A 16,928-nucleotide genomic window follows, 5' to 3' on the forward strand; every position below is an offset into this window, starting at 1 on the left:
GCACCCTAGGGTAATCCTTCTTCTGCCTTATTTTTCCCCCAGGAGCTGGTTGGAATGGTTTCTGGGTATTGTTCAGCAAGCTGACCCTGACCAGGTCAGCATCACTCCTGTCCCTGTGGCACAGACCTCACCTTCTGCTTCTCTGCCTGCAGGTGGCTGGAGATGCTGATTGTCTATCCCAGGACAAACAAGCAGAATCAGAAGAAGAAGAGGAAGGTAGAGCCCCCAACTCCCCAGGTAACCCAGAGACACACACACACAGTCACCCAGTCCCTTGCCTCCCTCTCAGGGCCACAGCCTTGCTCTGGTCCTGGGGTAGATCCCCTCTAGCCATCAGGATCACTCTGATGCTGCCTGTGCAAACCAGGACAGCAGATCGGTGCAAATTAATTCCTGGTCATCACTTCCAGGGTCACACACTCCTGCTTTCCTGGCTGCTCTGGGGTCACGTTTTGCCCCCTGTGTGCTGTTTTGTGGTGCCATCCCTGCACACAATCCTGGGAGTGGCCACAAAGCCACATGGTCCCCATGGGGGACCAGGGAGAGGTGCTGTTCATGGGCCTTTTTGTCCGAAACAGGATGAAATTCCATCGGGCTCCAGTTACTCCCTTAGAGATGACCCCAGAGATAATGGGAATGAAAGGAAAATACTAAAGGCCAGGGCCAGGCTGGGAGCTCCGGGGGCCGGAGCTGGGCTCTCCAGGGACCCGGCAGTGGCTTCGTGCTCACTTTGACTATAAATGGTAAAAAGTGGGGCCAGCTGTGACTCACTCGTTCCTGCCTGGCTCCCACGTGGCTGGAATGGGGGACAATCCCACAGATGGGGAACGTGACCCCAGGGCCACCCTCGTCCCTCGCCGGGGCTGAGAACAGCCATGTCCCTGAGGCCGCCTGACCTCTGTGTGTGCGTCCCACCACCACAGGGGACCGCCTGGGAGGGCTCCTCCAGCCATGCTGGGGACCAAAACCAGCATCAGGGTCCCCCTGAGCCTTGGTCAGGGCTCCCCTGAGCCTTGGTTTTCAAGTCCTCTTTGATGAAGTTCCAAGGATGGCCCTGGTGCAAACTGGGCCATGGATGGGTTTTGTATAGTGTTTGTTGGAATAAGTTTTCATCACTCCCCTGGATAAAGATGTTCTGGGCAATGGGAAAAAAAAGATAATGGGGGGGATGATCCTTTATTGTACACCAAGCTGTAAGTCTGAGCCATCCCTTGCCAAGGTCCGGGGTCCTCACAGCCAGAACAAGCCCTCAAGTGCTGGCTCTGGTGATGCTCCATGGAAGATGCCTCCTCCCTTCATGTTATGCGTTGTCAATCCTCAATTCCCAAGAAGAGGACTGTTGCATTTGGTGCACCCCAGGGAGTGGATGCAGCAGGGCAGGGATGCTCACCCTGGCCAGGGTACACCACTAAACCCAGGCTGGGTTCAGGAGGGGGACAGGGTGGAGATGACAAGAGGCACAGAGCCAGAAAAACATCATTCTGGGTTACATTTCATCACCATGGCAACTTCTTGGAAACCGTACAGGATCTGAGCTCCTGAACACCAAATAAGGGAAGCAGCTGTGGGAAGGATGCCGGCTCCCCATTAGCAGATGGGCTACCAGGTGCTTGGGGATGGGGACCAGGGACCCTTGTGGCACACTGCCCTCTTGTCTTGGGACAGACCACCCTGTCTTGCTTGCTACCCTCCTTCTACTCTCTCCATCCCATGCCTTCCATCCCCATGGTGCTGGAAAAAGGCTCAAATTCACTTTGCAAAACCAACCTCCACGTGGGAGCTGCTGCTGGATGAATGCTGTGCTGTGTCAGGCACTTAGGAGCAACCTGCAAAGGCAGAAGCAGCATCTTTCCTCTGTCTCCCAGATCCTGCTGATGCAGGTGGTTGGTCCAGGCAAGGAAAGAGGGTGCTGAGGAGAAAATCAGCACCGAATCCTCCTCTGAAATGGCCTCTCCTGAAGCTGGCTGCTGTTCAGCTTGCTCTCCATGTGCTGGTGGAGAAAGCTTGCAGTCTTCCTAAAGATGGCCACACACTAATCAGGCAGTAGATCATGTCTTAGAGCTGCTTAGGGAGGGGTGGACACCTTGGGATATAAAGAAAGGAATTTTATATTCTTGCTTTTTCTCACTCTCACATAGCTTTTGCTTGTCTGTGGTAGAGCAGACCTTGGTTACAGCTGGATGCTCTTGGAGCCTCAAGGTCATTTTCAACTCCCCCCATCATTTTGCATCATCCCTCTGCAAAATCACCAGGGTGGGAGCAATGCAGGGAATACCACTGCTTCTGCAGAGTTTTGGACAGGGAGTGTTAGGTGTTTTCACTTTGCTTTGCAAGCGGGTTGCAATTTTACGGAGAAAAAAGCAGGTTTCTCCTGCAGCTTTTGCCGTGCTCCAGCAGCAGGAGACTGGAATGCCTGTGCCTGTCTGCTGCCCATGGGAACTTGAGGCAGGATTTGGGGCTGAAATGTGGGATTTGAGGCTCTGCCCAGGGTTTGCACAGGGGTGTGGCAGGCTCAGGTAAGCAGAGCGTGCCCAGACACATCTCATGCAACCAGAAGCAGGGTTTGCTGTTTTTGGTTCATTCTGCCTCTTGGAGCTGTTCATTCCCCTGAGCAGCAGAGAGTTAATGTCTGCTCCCTCACAGACTTCTTTTTGGCCCACATTTCTGCCTAATTAAATACATATCTACAAATAATTACATGGGGGTGTGTGTAAGAGATATATAAAGATATATATCCTGAGCTGGTGATTAGGTTTGGGCTTGGATCAATGAAGGAGAGTCTAAGGGACCTTGGAGATTGGCCCAATCCTCTGCTGGAGCAGAGTCCCCTTGAGCAGGATGCCCGTGAACTCCGGATCGTTTACCTCCAACACTGCATTCCTTTAGTGTGAAATTTCCCAAGGGGATTTTTTTTCCAATTGAGGTCATTTGCTGCTTGTCATGGCTGTGTGTGGAGACAAGACACACTCCCTGGGAGATCCCTGGTGGCTCCAGCACAGCCCTGCAAATGCCAGTGGAGGTGCAGGGCTAAAACCCACCTGATGTGGGAGGAGGGGATAGAGAGGATGCTCTTTGCAGCTCTTGTTCCCAGCTTTCAGTTGCTAGTTCGTGAATTCCTGTATTCCCCCCTGCTCCATGGAAAGGGAACAAGCAGCTGGAAAACTTCCCACAATCCAAAGGGGAGTTAATTGTCATTGATTTATGGGTGGCTTTAAGATAAATAATCTGTGAATGCAGAAGTTTAATATGACAATAGCAAAACATCTGCTAATGAACAAAGCCAAGGAAGGAGTTGGGAAAGCTGCTGCCTCTTCTGGGTCACATTCTGAACCTGGGTTGGCTGGGCTGTGGCCACCAAAGGGGCATCATCCATCATCTGATGGGCTCCAGAGCTCCTTGTTAGCAGAGAAGCACTGAAGATGATGGGGGATGTTTTAAAAGGGCGTAAAGCACGGACACATATCACTGTCCCATCCCTGTCCTGCTGTGATGTGTCATGGGCAGCACCCAAGCTATGTGGAGCTCACACCTCGGGGCCAAGCCCTTGGGGACCCTGAGTGTGGAGTTGGGGCAGACTCTCTAACTTCCTGTGTCAACTGGTTCTTTTAGGAACCTGGTCCTGCTAAGATGGCTGTGACCAGCAGCAACATTCCCAGTGCTGAGAAGGTTCCTGCCACCAAGTCCACGCTCTGGCAGGAAGAGATGAGAGGCAAAGACCAAGCAGATGGGGGCAGTGGCATTGGCCCAGCCCAGAGCCCCATGCAAGGCCAGGCTGGGGCTGCCAGCTCCATGAAGGATCCCGTGCTGGACAGCAAGGAAGGTGAGAGATGGGGATGCCAACACAGGTGTAGCATTGTGGTGGTCATGCCATTGTTCTCCCTAGAACAATGGGGGCTGGGGACCGGTTGCAGTGCTGGTGACATTTCCCTTATCTTCTCACTCAGATGGGGGAATGTTTTCTGCAGTGAGGTGTCCCTTGAATTGCATCCATGGAGCTGTGGTTGCTGCCAGGCTGGGAAGGACAGGGATGGAAATGGATGCAGAGCTGTAACCGCAGCTGCCCATTTCTTGGTTTGAAAATCCAGATCTTTCACCTATAGAAACCTGGCCCAAGGGTTGGATCAGAATCCCCAGTTCCCTGCAGACTGTCCTGCCATCTCCATGGGCATGAGGGCTGGTCAGGGTGGAAAAGCCAAGGGTGCAGGAGGTAGCACTGCATGGGGCTGGTGCCCAGACCAACTTTGCTCTCACACCTGCCCCTGTCCTGCATGGAATCAGGGTGTTTCTTTCTTAAAAGCAGAACTTGGACTTGAAACCAAGCACGGTGACTTCTCTGTCCCTTAGAGGAGAGCTCCATGAACGGAGACCGGATAGACTGCGGGCGGAAGACGCGTGTCGAGAGCGGGTACTTCTCCTTGGAGAAGACCAAACAAGACTCAAAGCTGGAAGAGCAGCAACTGCCACCCCCACCAAGCCCACCCAGCCCCAGCACCCCGAACAACAGGTACAGTTATCCCAAATCGCCCTCACAGGAGCATGCCCAGCCCTTTCCTTCCCCAGGTATCCGATCAGGCGACCGAATGATTCACAGCTTCTCTCTGAACTCCTTGGACTCGAAGAGCAGTTGCCCCATGCACAAGGACTCCAACAACAGAGATGTAGGAAGGGGAGCTGAGAAATCGGGGCGTCCCCTTTCTTTTAAAGCCAGCCGGCAGTACACCACCCTGGCCGACGTTCCCAAGGCCATTAGGATCAGTAATCGTGAGGCCTTCCAGGTGGAGAGGAAGCGGCTAGAGCGGAGAACCCGGGCTCGTAGCCCTGGGAGAGAAGAAGTGGCCCGGCTCTTTGGGAATGAGAGAAGGTAAGGGATGAGTGGCTCATCTCCTTGCATGCTTCCAGCAGCAGTGAGGTTGGGTCCCCAGCGCAGTCTGCATGGAGCAGATGGAATTTGGTGGGTGGAGCTTCTTTGTTTTTCAGTGCTCCTGGGTTTAAGGGTGCCCGTCCATGCTGACCAGGTGGTGGGATGTCTTTAATAGTGGTAGTGGGCAGGTGTCACCCTGCCTGGCTGCTCTGGGGATGTAGAATGATTTGTGTTGGAAGGGACATTGAAGTTCACCCGGTTCCATTCTCGGCCATGGCAGGAGCACCTTCCACTATCCTGGATTACTCCAAGCCCTGTCTAGCCCGGCCTTGGACACTTCCAGGGATGAGGCAGCCAGAGCTTCTCTGGGCAACGTGTGCCAGTGCCTCACCACCATCACAGGGAAGAATTTCCTCCTAGCATTTAATCTAAGCCTGCCCTGGTGCTGGGTGGTGTTGGCTGCCCACCCTGCCGGCCCCTCCCAGCGCGGCACACGCTGGCAGCCGGCACCATTAATTAGGTTAGCTCTCCTAGTGGCCTTAGTGCCAGGTGCCTTACGCAACTGCCTAATGAGCTGAGAGAGGTTTCAAAATGTCACAGCATTAATCTGGGAGAGGAGGGAGAGGTGGATGCAGTGCCAAGGCAGGGCTCAGCGGGCTGCAAAACAGCTTAGTGTGGAGGAGGACAGGGAGGGCGTCCGCAGCGTGTGCCGGGTGCCCTCGGGGCGAGGCCAAGGATGGGCTCCACTCGCCCTGGGAGAGACACATTTGTGCAGTGAGGGCAATGGAGCAAACTGGGAGACAGGCCCTGGGCAAGAGGGCTGCCTGCCAGTCTGATTTTCCTGCCCTGGTTCTCCTCCGGGCATGTTCTCTCTCGCACAGTTTCAGTAGGAGCTTCTCCTCTGTTCCTTCCCAGCCCCTAAAGGACTGCTTTCCAGACTGGCTTCTGAGTGCTGGGAGCAGGTCTGGGATGTGCAGCACAGCCTTGTTCTGGTGCCATCATTCAGCAGGGGGATCCCAAACCTGGCCCAGAGTGTGTGCAGGGAGTGCTGGACTGGGAATAAAGGAGGAAAGCTTGGGTTTGGCTTTGTCTGCCTTGGGAATTGGCTTTTTCCCAGGATGGAGGAGGAGGATACCACCTTGGCCACCCTGACTGGGGACAAGGCTGAGAAAAGGCTGGTGGCTCTGGTTTTCAGGCTGAGCTGGTGCTGCCTGTGACATTGTGTCCCTGCTGCATTTGCTTGCACAGGTGTATCCTGCAGCACTGGGATCATCCTGCACAGAGCTGGGGAGCAGAATTATAGCAGATAACGGGGCATGGGAGAGGACATTGCTGCCAGAGTCTGTCCTTTTTTAATGTCAGCCCCACTCATTGCCTGCTGGTGGATGCCTTTTCCCAGGGAAAGTCTGTTTTTTCCAGCCTGGCTCAGGCTGTTAACAGTATTTTTGCTTTATCAGTATTGGCAGCAATTCCCCTGTATCAGCCCAGGGCTTTTATCAGAGCAGAACGGGTGCAGGGAGAGGAGCAGGAGCTGCACCAGGCACGGGGGTCTTGCTGCCCATGGGGCTGAACCTGGTCCAGCTTTTGGGAGGGGGGTGATGGCAGAGAGGAGGGGGAGGGGTCCCCACCTGCCAGAGGGTTTGGCCATAGATCACAGCCCAAACTGGAGGAATGTGCCATAAGCAGGGATAGCTCAGTGGGTGTTCAGGGGTAGGCACATTTGTTTTCTCCTCTTGTAACCTGGGAACTGGCCATGCAGGTGGTGTGGGTGGAGAGGCTCTGTGTCCTGGAGCTGGGACAGCCATGTTGGAGCTCAGTGGGTTCAACAGGGCACAGACACACTGTCCAAAGTTGCACCAGAGAATTAACATTCCCCAGCACCCTGCTCAGCTTGGTTTGGCTGCTTTTTGACTTGAGTTCACTTAGTCCCCATGTCCCTCTCATTTTTCTTCTCCGAGCTCAGACTGTGCTGTTTGAGGTTGGGCAGATAAAATAACTCATTTCCATGCTGTGGGGTTGGCTTTTCTCCCTGGTTTAACACCATTTGTAATAATCTTTCTCAGTAACCCACTAACATGTCTGGGAACACTTGTCCCATGCCAACCCCACAGGCACCAGCCAGGCATCATGCAGATCTGCCCTTCAGTGCAACCAAACAAACTCACTGAGATTCTGTTGGTATTTTCAGCTCTTCCTCCCATTTTTTTGTGTGTAAATCAGTGCAAGTGTCAGAGCTGTGGATGGAAAAGAATTATTTCAGGTACCCAGTGTTGCATTCTGAGTGCCACACCTGCAGGCTTTGCTCCAGATAAAGCCATTTGTTGAGGCTTCTCATCCTGTTTCCTTATCACAAGAAGTATTACATGATTTAAGTCCAGGAATTTTCTATGTTGACCATTTGTACCTGACTTTGCCTCCATGCCCCTGCAGACGTCTGAGCTTGCAGCCACTCAGAACCAGGAATCAGGAAACAGGAGATAATCTCCACGATTTTGGCAGAGCAGCAGAGTGCGAGTTCCCTCTGCTGGCACGTGGCAGGATGGGGCTGCAGCACCCACCAGGATGTCACACCCAGGATGTCACACTGGGCTGGGGGACAGGGATTGAGGCCAGAGAGGTTGAGCCATCTTCAATCTCCCCTCTCAGACCCATCCCTAGGACAGAAGGGCAGGAGCAGCACTTTGGAAACCCCATGGATGAATCTTGAAGTGTTGCAGACAAAAATCACAGCTGAAAAGAGCTGCAGGAATGTCCTTAGGACAGCAGTCCCTATACCCCAGAGAGACTCTGCAGCTGCAGGGATAAATCCCTGCACATCTCAGGATTTCTGTTTGACAAACTTGGTTTTTTGTGCACAATTCCAGGAGTGCAGCCTGTAAAACCACAGCTTTCCCAGTTGACCTGATGTTCTCACACTGGCAAGAGTTGTGTGTCAGCCACATCTGCTGTGGGAGTGTGGTCAGGGACTGAGGTGTATTTCTAGCATAAATTAATAACAGAATTGCCTGAAATTGTTTAAAAGACTTTTCTCGCTCAAATTCCTTCTCTGGAATTTCTTGAGGTGTAAAGCTGTGCTCTGAATTCTGCTTCTCCCCATACAGAGGAGCTCCTGCTCTCCCAAATTCAGATTTTTTTCCTTGTAAAACTATCCTCATCATTCTCATGGACCTCTTGGGAAATGCCTCTTCTTTTCCTGACACTCGCTGTCTTTCTTGATGCTAAATAATGAATGAATCCAATAAAAATAAAGGCCTTTCTTCCAATCAGAGAAAATCACTTTAATGACAGCTCATCCTGGTCTTTTGAGCTTTCCTTCCCACTGCACACCCCCTCCACTAACAGCTGAGATCTGCAGCCTGGGTTTAGTGGCCTGGAAACAATTAACAGCCTGCATGGCCAAGGAATTCCTTGGGATGAGCTTTTGTAGTTGAAAAGCACTAAATGGCACCGCAGCTTTTAAAAAGCTTCTTCATACCTGTCCCAGCTTTGTTCTGTACACCCAGAGCTGCTGTGCAGAGGGAGCAGCTCTATCCAACACGTGGGGAGGGAAGGAGAGCCCTTCCTTCCCCGTCCCTCCAGGATCTCTTGCAGTAACCTCTCTGAAATGTTGATCTAATGGGAAGAAAAAAAAAAAAGATTTTTTTCCTGTAATCTGGATGATATTAACCCTTGGGGCTGTGATTTGGTTGCAGTGATTTATTTTTCTCCTCCCTTTTTCAATGATGAATGACTGGAATGATTTTGATTTTGTTTTGTATGTAGATGCAAATATATAATTTCCTCTTCTGTTCATTCATTTTCCAGCCTTGTTTTCTTCCAGGTCTTGTTGCTCTCCACCTTCTCCTGCTGTGTTGCTGTGTGACGTGTCCACCTTTACTTCGCCTGCTTCGCTACCATCTCATCTCAATCTCAAGCCGTAGAACAACCTGGTGGTGCAGCCCCTTTCATGAGAAATCAACCTGCTTTTGATTTTGTTTTTATGTTGTTTTTTTTCTTTTTTTTTTTGGTTGGGTTTTTGTTCTTTTTTATTTTTCCTCTTGATTTGTTTTTCTTCAGACCTTCACCTAATAGGGCACAGACAATGTTAATTCATGGACCTTTTCCTCCCTCCTGAACTGAGACTCAGAGAAGGCTGGGCCAGTATAAAAAGGGTTAAAAAAATGTGACTGCAAACAATTCCCTGTCTTGTCAGTGAACACAGAACATGGATTTATGCTCCACAGCCTGGCATGTGTCAGGCATCTCATGAGCAGAGCATCCCAGGGCACCTGGGAGCTCTGCACAAGCCCAGGATCTGCCCACTCCCAGTTTGCAAACTGGGAGGCAGCAGGGGCTGAACAGATGCCCCCTAAAAGCATCAAAGATCTTTAAATTTACAAAGCAACGTCTTCCCCACCAATTTTGTCCCTTCCTCTTTGGTTGTGTCCTGGCAGCCTGGCTCTGAGCAGCAGTGGGGGCCCCTGCCCCTCAGGGGATGGGATGTGCTCAGACTGGTTGTCTCACTTACAGGATTTGATGCAAATATTGGTTGAAAACTGAACTTCTCATGGTTTTTGAACCCTTAACCTGCTGTTCCTCTTTGTGGGAAGTGTTAAAAATGTTTTTATTTTGAATAACCTGTTATCCCTCATGTGGTTGCCATTGTGATTTTCATGCACATCAGAGGCTCACACAGAGCAAGCAGCCCCAAGTTTAGATGTGGCACATGTGGGTCCAAATTTTGTGTCAAGAAACCACCTGGACAGAGCTTTTTGGGGAGGTTTGAAATGGAACTTTAGCCTCACAGCTCAGAGCACAGCTGGCATATGCTGGTGGTGGGTTGCTTTATATTCCCAGTTTGTGATTGAAGACCTGAGGCTGATAATTTCCTGAACCCCTAGAAATGCAAACTTAGACACAAGCAGGTTCTTTGGAAATTCCTCTCCTATGGGTCAACGAGCAGCTTCTCATGCTGAAACAGCACTTCTAATTCCACCTGTTTGCTCGTCCTTAAGCGAATCCCATTTGGGTTTGATCCAGGGTTGGCTCCTGCTCCATCCACATTTCTTCATAGTTCTCCATCCTCAGAGATCCAAGTGCCACGGAGCAATGGGCCACCAAGGCAGTGTCTGAGAGCCCAGGTCGTGCCCCTGATGTCCAAACTGGATTTTCAGCCCACTTGAGAGGAGGGAAAGGCTCCAGGTTCTTCAGGGAGCACCCTGTACCTGTCATGGTACCCGGTGCTTCTCATCTCCTCATTCCCTTTCAGCTGGTGCATCCTGTGAGCCAGAACTGTGGTCTGGGGCACCTATGGACACCCCTTGCTCAGTGCAATCCTGTGGTTGTTCCCTGTGTGGGGCTGAGTTTTCAGAAGGTTCCTGTTGCAGTGAACACACTGAGGGACCCAGAGCCACCCATTACCTCTGCACCCCAACTTGGGCTGACATGTCAGTGCTCTGGGGTCTGGGGAGCAATTGAGAGCCCCACTGCTAGAGGGTAGAGGCAACGCTTAAGTCAAAGCTGGTCCATAATCCCTACTTCCCAAGGGGGTGTAAAAGTCACAAATAAAAAGTTATTGCTGGTATTTGAGTGGTTTCTAGTTACTGAAGGAGATGCTAGGTGCAGAGCTGAATAATGTGAGGTTTTCCCCCACTTTGTGGGTAACATGGTGTTGGATCTGAGTTTTTACCCTGGATTTGGCCATGCTGGAGCTCATAGAGAAACAGGGACCAAAAGCCAGCTGTGCATGAACTCTGGGTCGAGCAATTCTGCGACCTTAAACTTGTGGGGTTGCACAGCTCCACGCAGTTGCTGCTCTTGTGTTTTAAAGAATCCCTGGTTTCCCTTTTGTCCCTGTTTTCCAGGAGATCCCAGGTGATTGAGAAATTCGAGGCACTGGATATTGAGAACGCGGAGCACATGGAGACGAACGCGCCGGGCGGCGCTGCCCTGTCCAGCGAGACACGGCAGGGCAGGAGCGAGAAGAGGGTTTTCCCACGGAAGCGGGTGAGATGCTCAGCCAAGGAATCCTGGAAAGATGAAACCTGGAATCCTGCAGCCCTGGGTAGAGGGTTTAGCTACAGGGTTTGTCCCTGGATGTGGATTTGGAGTTGCAGGCAGCTCTTGCAGGAGCTGAGCCTCTGTGTGTGCTCAGTCTGTGTGATTTTTCCTGCTCTGCTCCCTTGGGCCAGGTGTAGATTGGAGAAGAAAATCAGGTTGTCTCTTCTTTCTTCATTAATACAAAGGGAAGCTTCAGATCTGGCATGGCAGGACACATCAGGATAGGGTGAAGTAACAAAAGAAACAAGTTTGAGAGTCCCAGATATGCTTGGGTATAATGGGCACAAATTAATGCCTGAAAGGACAAAAAAATGTGTTGCCAAGGAAATTACACTTTTTCTGAGCCTGAGATGCCCCTTAAATAAAGCAGATTTTTGTGCCATGAGCCAAGAGAGCAGGACTCTGTCCTAGTTCCTGCACTGATCTGGGCTAATGCTGTTCACACAGGACTTCACTTGTGAAGGAGCAGCCGTGGGCTCCATCCTGGACGTGTCTGCATCACCTCTGTCCCCACACCGCCGGGCAAAGTCTCTGGACAGAAGGTCCACGGAGTCCTCTATGACGGTGAGCCACCAGGGGGGTGTCCCCTGCCCCCTGGACATGAGAGGCCCTTCCCAAGAGGTCCCACAAAAACTGGACTGTTGCTGCTTTCCTCCAGCCAGCACATGGGATTTGGGGTGCACTCAGACTTGGAGCAGGTTCAGGGACCTGAATCAGGTGTGACCAGTGCTGAAAGTCTCAGGAGCTCAGCTGGAGAAGGGCCACGCTTTTTGCCTGTTGCAGAAATTAAAACTCAAGAGTCTTGTGAGGAGCACTTTTCCTTAAAGTACAGCAGCACCTGGGGAAGCAGACCCTATTCTGGTTATTTTCCCCTGGAATATCCCATGTCCTTGATGCTTTGTGTGATGTGTCAGACACTCAGTCTGTAGAAGTTCTAGAAGTTCTGAGGTCACCTCACCTGGCCAGAGCCCCTCTTTGCCCCATGGTGTCCCCCAGCAGAGGCTGCAGCAGGGCACATCCAGCTCAGCAGAGGCTGAGTCCAGTTTCTGGACTTGCACCAGCTGCTCTGTCATGACTGTGATACTTTCATAGGATCACAGAATCCCAGAATGGTTTGGGATGGAAGGGACCTCAAAGATCATCTTGTTCCAGTTCTCCTGCCAGGGGCAGGGACACAGACCAGGCTGAGCAAACACATGTCCCAGTTTTCTAATGCCATTTCCTTGATGTTTATGCAGTTGTAAGTGGGTGTGAGTGGGATGAAGGCTGCAAGGAAGGGCTGAACCTTCCCTCCTGAGCTTCCCTCCCTTTGCATATTTCAAATACTCACCAGTCCTGGAGGCAAACAGTACAGAATAAACACAAAGTACTCTCCTCTCCCTAACCACCCTTCTGTAGGGACAAAATAAATACACTTGCTAATCTCTCAAATAGATTACAGAGCTACTGTAAATACAAGTTGCATTTTTTGTGGATGGACAACTTCTATTCAAGGACTTATCAGAAAAATGCAGTAGCTTGGTGTTTCTGGAGCTTTTCCTGTAGACTTGTACAGCCACAAGAGTGATTTTTAAAATGCTTGGTGGGAATAAAAAGTGCAAGAAGTGCATATGAAGTGGCAATGCACATTATCTAATGAAGGGAAGAAAGTCATGCAGGTTTAGATTAGATATTAGGAAGAAATTCTTCCCTGTGAGGGTGGTGAAGCATTGGCACAGGTTGCCCAGAGAAGCTGTGGCTGCCCTGTCTCTGAAGTGTTTAAGGCCAGATTGGATGGGGTTTGGAGCAGTGGAAGGTGTCCCTGCCCATGGCAGGGGGTTGGAACCAGATGATTTTACTGTTCCTTCCAACCCTAAACATTCTATAGTTCAATACTTTACTTTCCCCTGTATTTTTGTGGAGCAGGACTGGGTTCCCACCACCACCGGATCACTCAAATATGGGATGTGCTGCCCCGCAAGTTTGGCTGAATAGGCTCCCAGAGCCAGTTTCCATTGCTGCCCTTGCTGTAACCCATTTCAGATGCTGCAGCTGGATTTCACACACTGCTGTGTTTTCCTCCTCCACTCTGCAGCACGTGGAGCAGCCGGAGGAGCTCAGCCTCGGGGGAGTGAAAGCATTTCCACCACATCCTTCCCTGCACACGGGCAGGGCTGGGAGGAGGGGCTGGCAGCAGTTATCCCACGCTGTCCTGCTTGCTTTCTTCAGGAATTCAACATCCCCATGCACCCATATCAGAGGAAAAAGCAGGTGTCATTTGGGTGGTGCAGGGCTTGGATTCCCTGTATTTCCAGCCTTAGGAACTCAGCCTGTTTTGAACCCTGCAGCCTTGCATCAATAGCACATAGTTTTTCTTTCATAATATATAATAGAGGGTAAAACTGCCTGAAGTCTTGCTAATTCCTTGTTTATCCTTTCTCTGCAATGCTGGTGTAGCAGTGGGAAATTGCAGGAGAAATGGTAGGAAAGGAGAAGTGAATAAAGTGTGCAGAGGTCGCCGTTCCTCCTGGGAGCAAACATTTAGCCACCACACAGTGTAATGATTCAGTTTGGGGTAGGTGATCTTTAAAGGGCCCTTCCAACCCAAACTATTATTTTATTCTATGAATTTTACTGGTTTTGGTCTCTTTCATTGCTCTGCTGCAGTTAATCAACTCGCTGCTGTTGCCTTCTGGGTGCAGACACTTCTTCCCTCTCCTGATCCCTCTCTCCTTTTTTCCAGCCCGACCTGCTGAACTTCAAGAAGGGCTGGTTGACAAAGCAGTATGAGGATGGGCAGGTGAGTGAGGAGAAAGCTCCGCCCTTCATGTCAGTGTTTGGTGCTGTGGTCAGTCCTGCTTCTGGCAGCTCACTCTAACATCCTGTGCTGGCTGCACATGGAGCAGCTCTTGGTGTTGATGTTGCCCAAATAGATCAGTATTGGGCTTCTCTTGAAGTGGGATTTGCTGTTGCTCTGTCCTGGGGAGGTTTCCAAGGTGGATATCATATTGTGGGTTTCTAGGGAGGCAGGGCAGCTTGGATGGCAGCACTGGTTTCATGTTCCTGTTCCCTATTTATTAGTATTGTCTCCCTTGCGACCCAGCAACCTCTTTGGTGTCAGAAATGAGGCTCAGGTAAAGTCTCCTGAGTGCCAGGGAAATGGCAATGAATAAATGGTTCTGAGGGAAGCAGCTGGTGCCACTTTCCTGCTGCCAATTCCCAAAGGGATGCAGGATGTTCTGCTCTATTGGAGCCTTAGGAGTGGGCACTGATGGGCAGTGTGGATGGCCCTGGCTGTTTGCAAACCACCCCTTCCCTGCATTTCCTTCCCTCCTACTCAGCTGTCAGGGAAAATGAGGGCAATTTGCCTGTGGCTGTGGGTGGCCCAGGCTCTCCTGGGTCCAAGTACACATCCATAGACAGCCAAAGGGGAATTGGCAGCTGGAGTGAGTGCTTTATTGACTGAAAGCTGCCTTGGGTGAGCCTGTGCTGGAAGCATTCGGGGGCAGATTTGTATAGAGCAAGGGCCAGGAATAAACTCCCAACTCAATTTCTAGGTACTGTAGATAAAACACGAATGTTTTACTAGGTTTTTGGGCTAAAAAGGCTTTAAGTGCAGTCCCTAAAAGCCTCATCTTGCAGTGGAGGGGCTGCCACTGTCCCATGGCTGTCGCCGCTGTCGCATGCAGCATCTGGTGCTCTGCAGGGTGGCAGCAAACCATCACTGTCCCTGGCACTGCTGCCTGTTTGGGTCTCCCCTTTCCCATGGAGGGGCCTTGATGAAGCCGTGTGTGGAGCTGGGAGGGACAGGCACTGAGCTGCCTCCTGCAGGGTGGCTTTGCCAGTCGATCTGTGACAAGCAGCTATGAATATGGTGGTGGGGAAGGAGCAGGATTGTAACTGCTTCATCTTTATTGTTTCCTAGTGGAAGAAGCACTGGTTTGTGCTGACTGACCAGAGCCTGAGATACTACCGGGATTCAGTGGCAGAGGAGGTACGTGTTTTCTGTCAGTGTTCACCCCATTAGAGGGCAGCTCCTGGTGCTCCCAAACGGACCCTGGGCAAATCACTGCCTCCCTCAGTGCCCCAATTCCCAGATGCCAAAGTCCTGGAGCCCCTTAAGGGCTTTGTGCATCTCAGGGGTTTGCTGTGCCTCCCTGTGAGCTCACCATGCTTTGGGGCTGCAAAGCTTAGTGGCTTATTTTGCCTCTTCCCTCTGCAGGCAGCTGACCTGGATGGAGAAATCGATTTGTCCACATGCTACGATGTCACTGAGTACCCAGTTCAGCGGAACTACGGCTTCCAGATCCATGTAAGGAAAACGTGGGGAGGAGGAAGAGTCCACCTGCAGGACAGCTGATAGGAATGCTTGTCTGTGACAAGGGGAACATCTCCCCAAACACCCAGGAGAGGCCACTCGGCATCCCCCCACAGTGCTACAGGGAGCTGTGGCCTTGGGTTTGAGAGCCAGTTTTTTGACTGTCAGAAAGGGGAGGGGGGAGGGGGCAAGGGAAGGTTTTGTCACAGCCTTAGGGTCTCACCTATGGCAGGATCAGCCTGATTGCTGAGAATTGCTAATTCCCACTGGGAGTGTGCTGGGGGACAGAGGGGCTGGGTTTGACCTCTGTGTGGCCAGCAAGCAGTGCCCTAGCACTGGGGGCTTGGGGATGGGTGCAGGGTGGTCTTGGGGAGTTGGGAAGCTGCTGGTGTGTGCAATCACCTGCTCTGAGCTGTTCTTTCTCTCTCTGTAGACAAAGGAAGGGGAGTTCACCCTCTCTGCCATGACGTCGGGCATCCGCCGCAACTGGATCCAGACCATCATGAAACACGTTCGCCCCACAACTGCTCCTGATGTAACAAGGTATGGGGAGGCTGTAGCAGACCCTGCAGCTGTGTGGTTTGCTGTGCAGGAGTAACATCATGAATGTCCCTCATCCCTTTTCTTTCCTCTTTCTGAGCCTGTCTGTTCCTGGAAGCTGCAGCTTTTTCTCACATCTCTTTGAGCTTAATTTGGATACATGTTGTGGGGACGCTGATATGCAGAGTTATTCTTACATGTGCAGATTTCAAAGAGGGTTGAAAATGTGGTTTTAATTTGTGCATAGGAATATGAAATGCTGTTCCTATATCAAGGCTCCTCTGGATTCCCACCAGGTATTGTGAAACCACTTGGATTCAGCTGTGCTGGGTTCATCCTTTCCTCTGGCTACTGTTCAGCACTAGCTGCCTAGTCCCTCTATGGGTCACAGCAGCAGGAGCCCAGGGTTCAGTTTAGAAACTGTTTGGCTCTGATCTATTTTAAACTCCAGCCAGGAATCATCTTCCCTCCTCTTCTGATCTTCCAGAAAGCTGCTGCAGCTCGTCCCCCTTAAGCTGTAGTAACGCTGGTGTCTCCTCCTGTGTCGGTGCCAGAGGAAGGGGACCTCCTGTGTCACAGAGTACCTTCTGTGGGCACTTCTGGCTGTGTGTACAGGGTGTTTGGCCTCCTCACAGCTGTCTGTGCTGGCCACACTCACACCAGCCACCTCTTACAGGCTGTGTGGACACGGCTGCACCACTGACTCCATCTCCTGTCCTTACTGTAGCTGCAGCCAGCAGGTTTTTGCCAGGTTTGTTCCTGTGTTGATGGAATGGCTCTTCTCACCTAGTGCTGTTGACCTGGAGATGCTCCAGCCTCTCTTTCTCCACCCTGCTTAGCCCTCAGCCACTGTTTTCCCAGCCCTGCCAAGCTCTGGTGGATTTCTCAGGGAAGCCAGCTCTCTCCTCACTCGTGTGTATGTTTGATTTCCATGCAATCCCAGGAAAAACTTCTCTTTGAAACTATCCGTGCTGAAGCCCAGGTTGGAAAACTGTGTTCTCTCCTGTATTAACGTTCTGTGGTTTGTATATCTTGTGATTCACTGCATGCTCCTCCTTTTCTGCACCTCGGATGGGAAGTCCTGCAGTTTCCATTTATTTTTCTTTCTTTTCTTCCCCTGTTTCCTTTTTTTTTTTTTCCTTTAAATAAAAGCCAGAGAGAAGGGAAGAAGCAACCTGGTCTTGACCCTTG

General features: G+C 51.2%; 1 protein-coding gene across 12 annotated transcripts in view; it reads left to right on the forward strand.

Annotated features, from left to right (window-relative positions):
• Positions 1–16,928, forward strand: part of MPRIP (myosin phosphatase Rho interacting protein) — a 77,084-nt gene that overhangs the window by 32,910 nt on the left and 27,246 nt on the right. For 5 of the 12 annotated variants that reach the window (XM_072935652.1, XM_072935647.1, XM_072935646.1 and 2 more), the window contains exons 5-15: positions 153–237; positions 3,610–3,820; positions 4,345–4,504; positions 4,592–4,861; positions 10,705–10,846; positions 11,348–11,464; positions 13,623–13,679; positions 14,805–14,873; positions 15,102–15,191; positions 15,631–15,740; positions 16,681–16,758. In XM_072935652.1, the coding sequence (XP_072791753.1) occupies positions 153–237; positions 3,610–3,820; positions 4,345–4,504; positions 4,592–4,861; positions 10,705–10,846; positions 11,348–11,464; positions 13,623–13,679; positions 14,805–14,873; positions 15,102–15,191; positions 15,631–15,740; positions 16,681–16,758 (1,389 nt within the window). Of the gene's footprint in view, positions 1–152; positions 238–3,609; positions 3,821–4,344; positions 4,862–10,704; positions 10,847–11,347; positions 11,465–13,622; positions 13,680–14,804; positions 14,874–15,101; positions 15,192–15,630; positions 15,741–16,680; positions 16,759–16,928 lie in introns of all 12 variants that reach the window. The other 7 variants (XM_030284780.4, XM_002188689.7, XM_072935648.1 and 4 more) reach the window with 6 other exon arrangements.

This window comes from Taeniopygia guttata, chromosome 14 (genome assembly GCF_048771995.1).
Source record: "Taeniopygia guttata chromosome 14, bTaeGut7.mat, whole genome shotgun sequence".
Classification (NCBI taxonomy): domain Eukaryota; kingdom Metazoa; phylum Chordata; class Aves; order Passeriformes; family Estrildidae; genus Taeniopygia; species Taeniopygia guttata.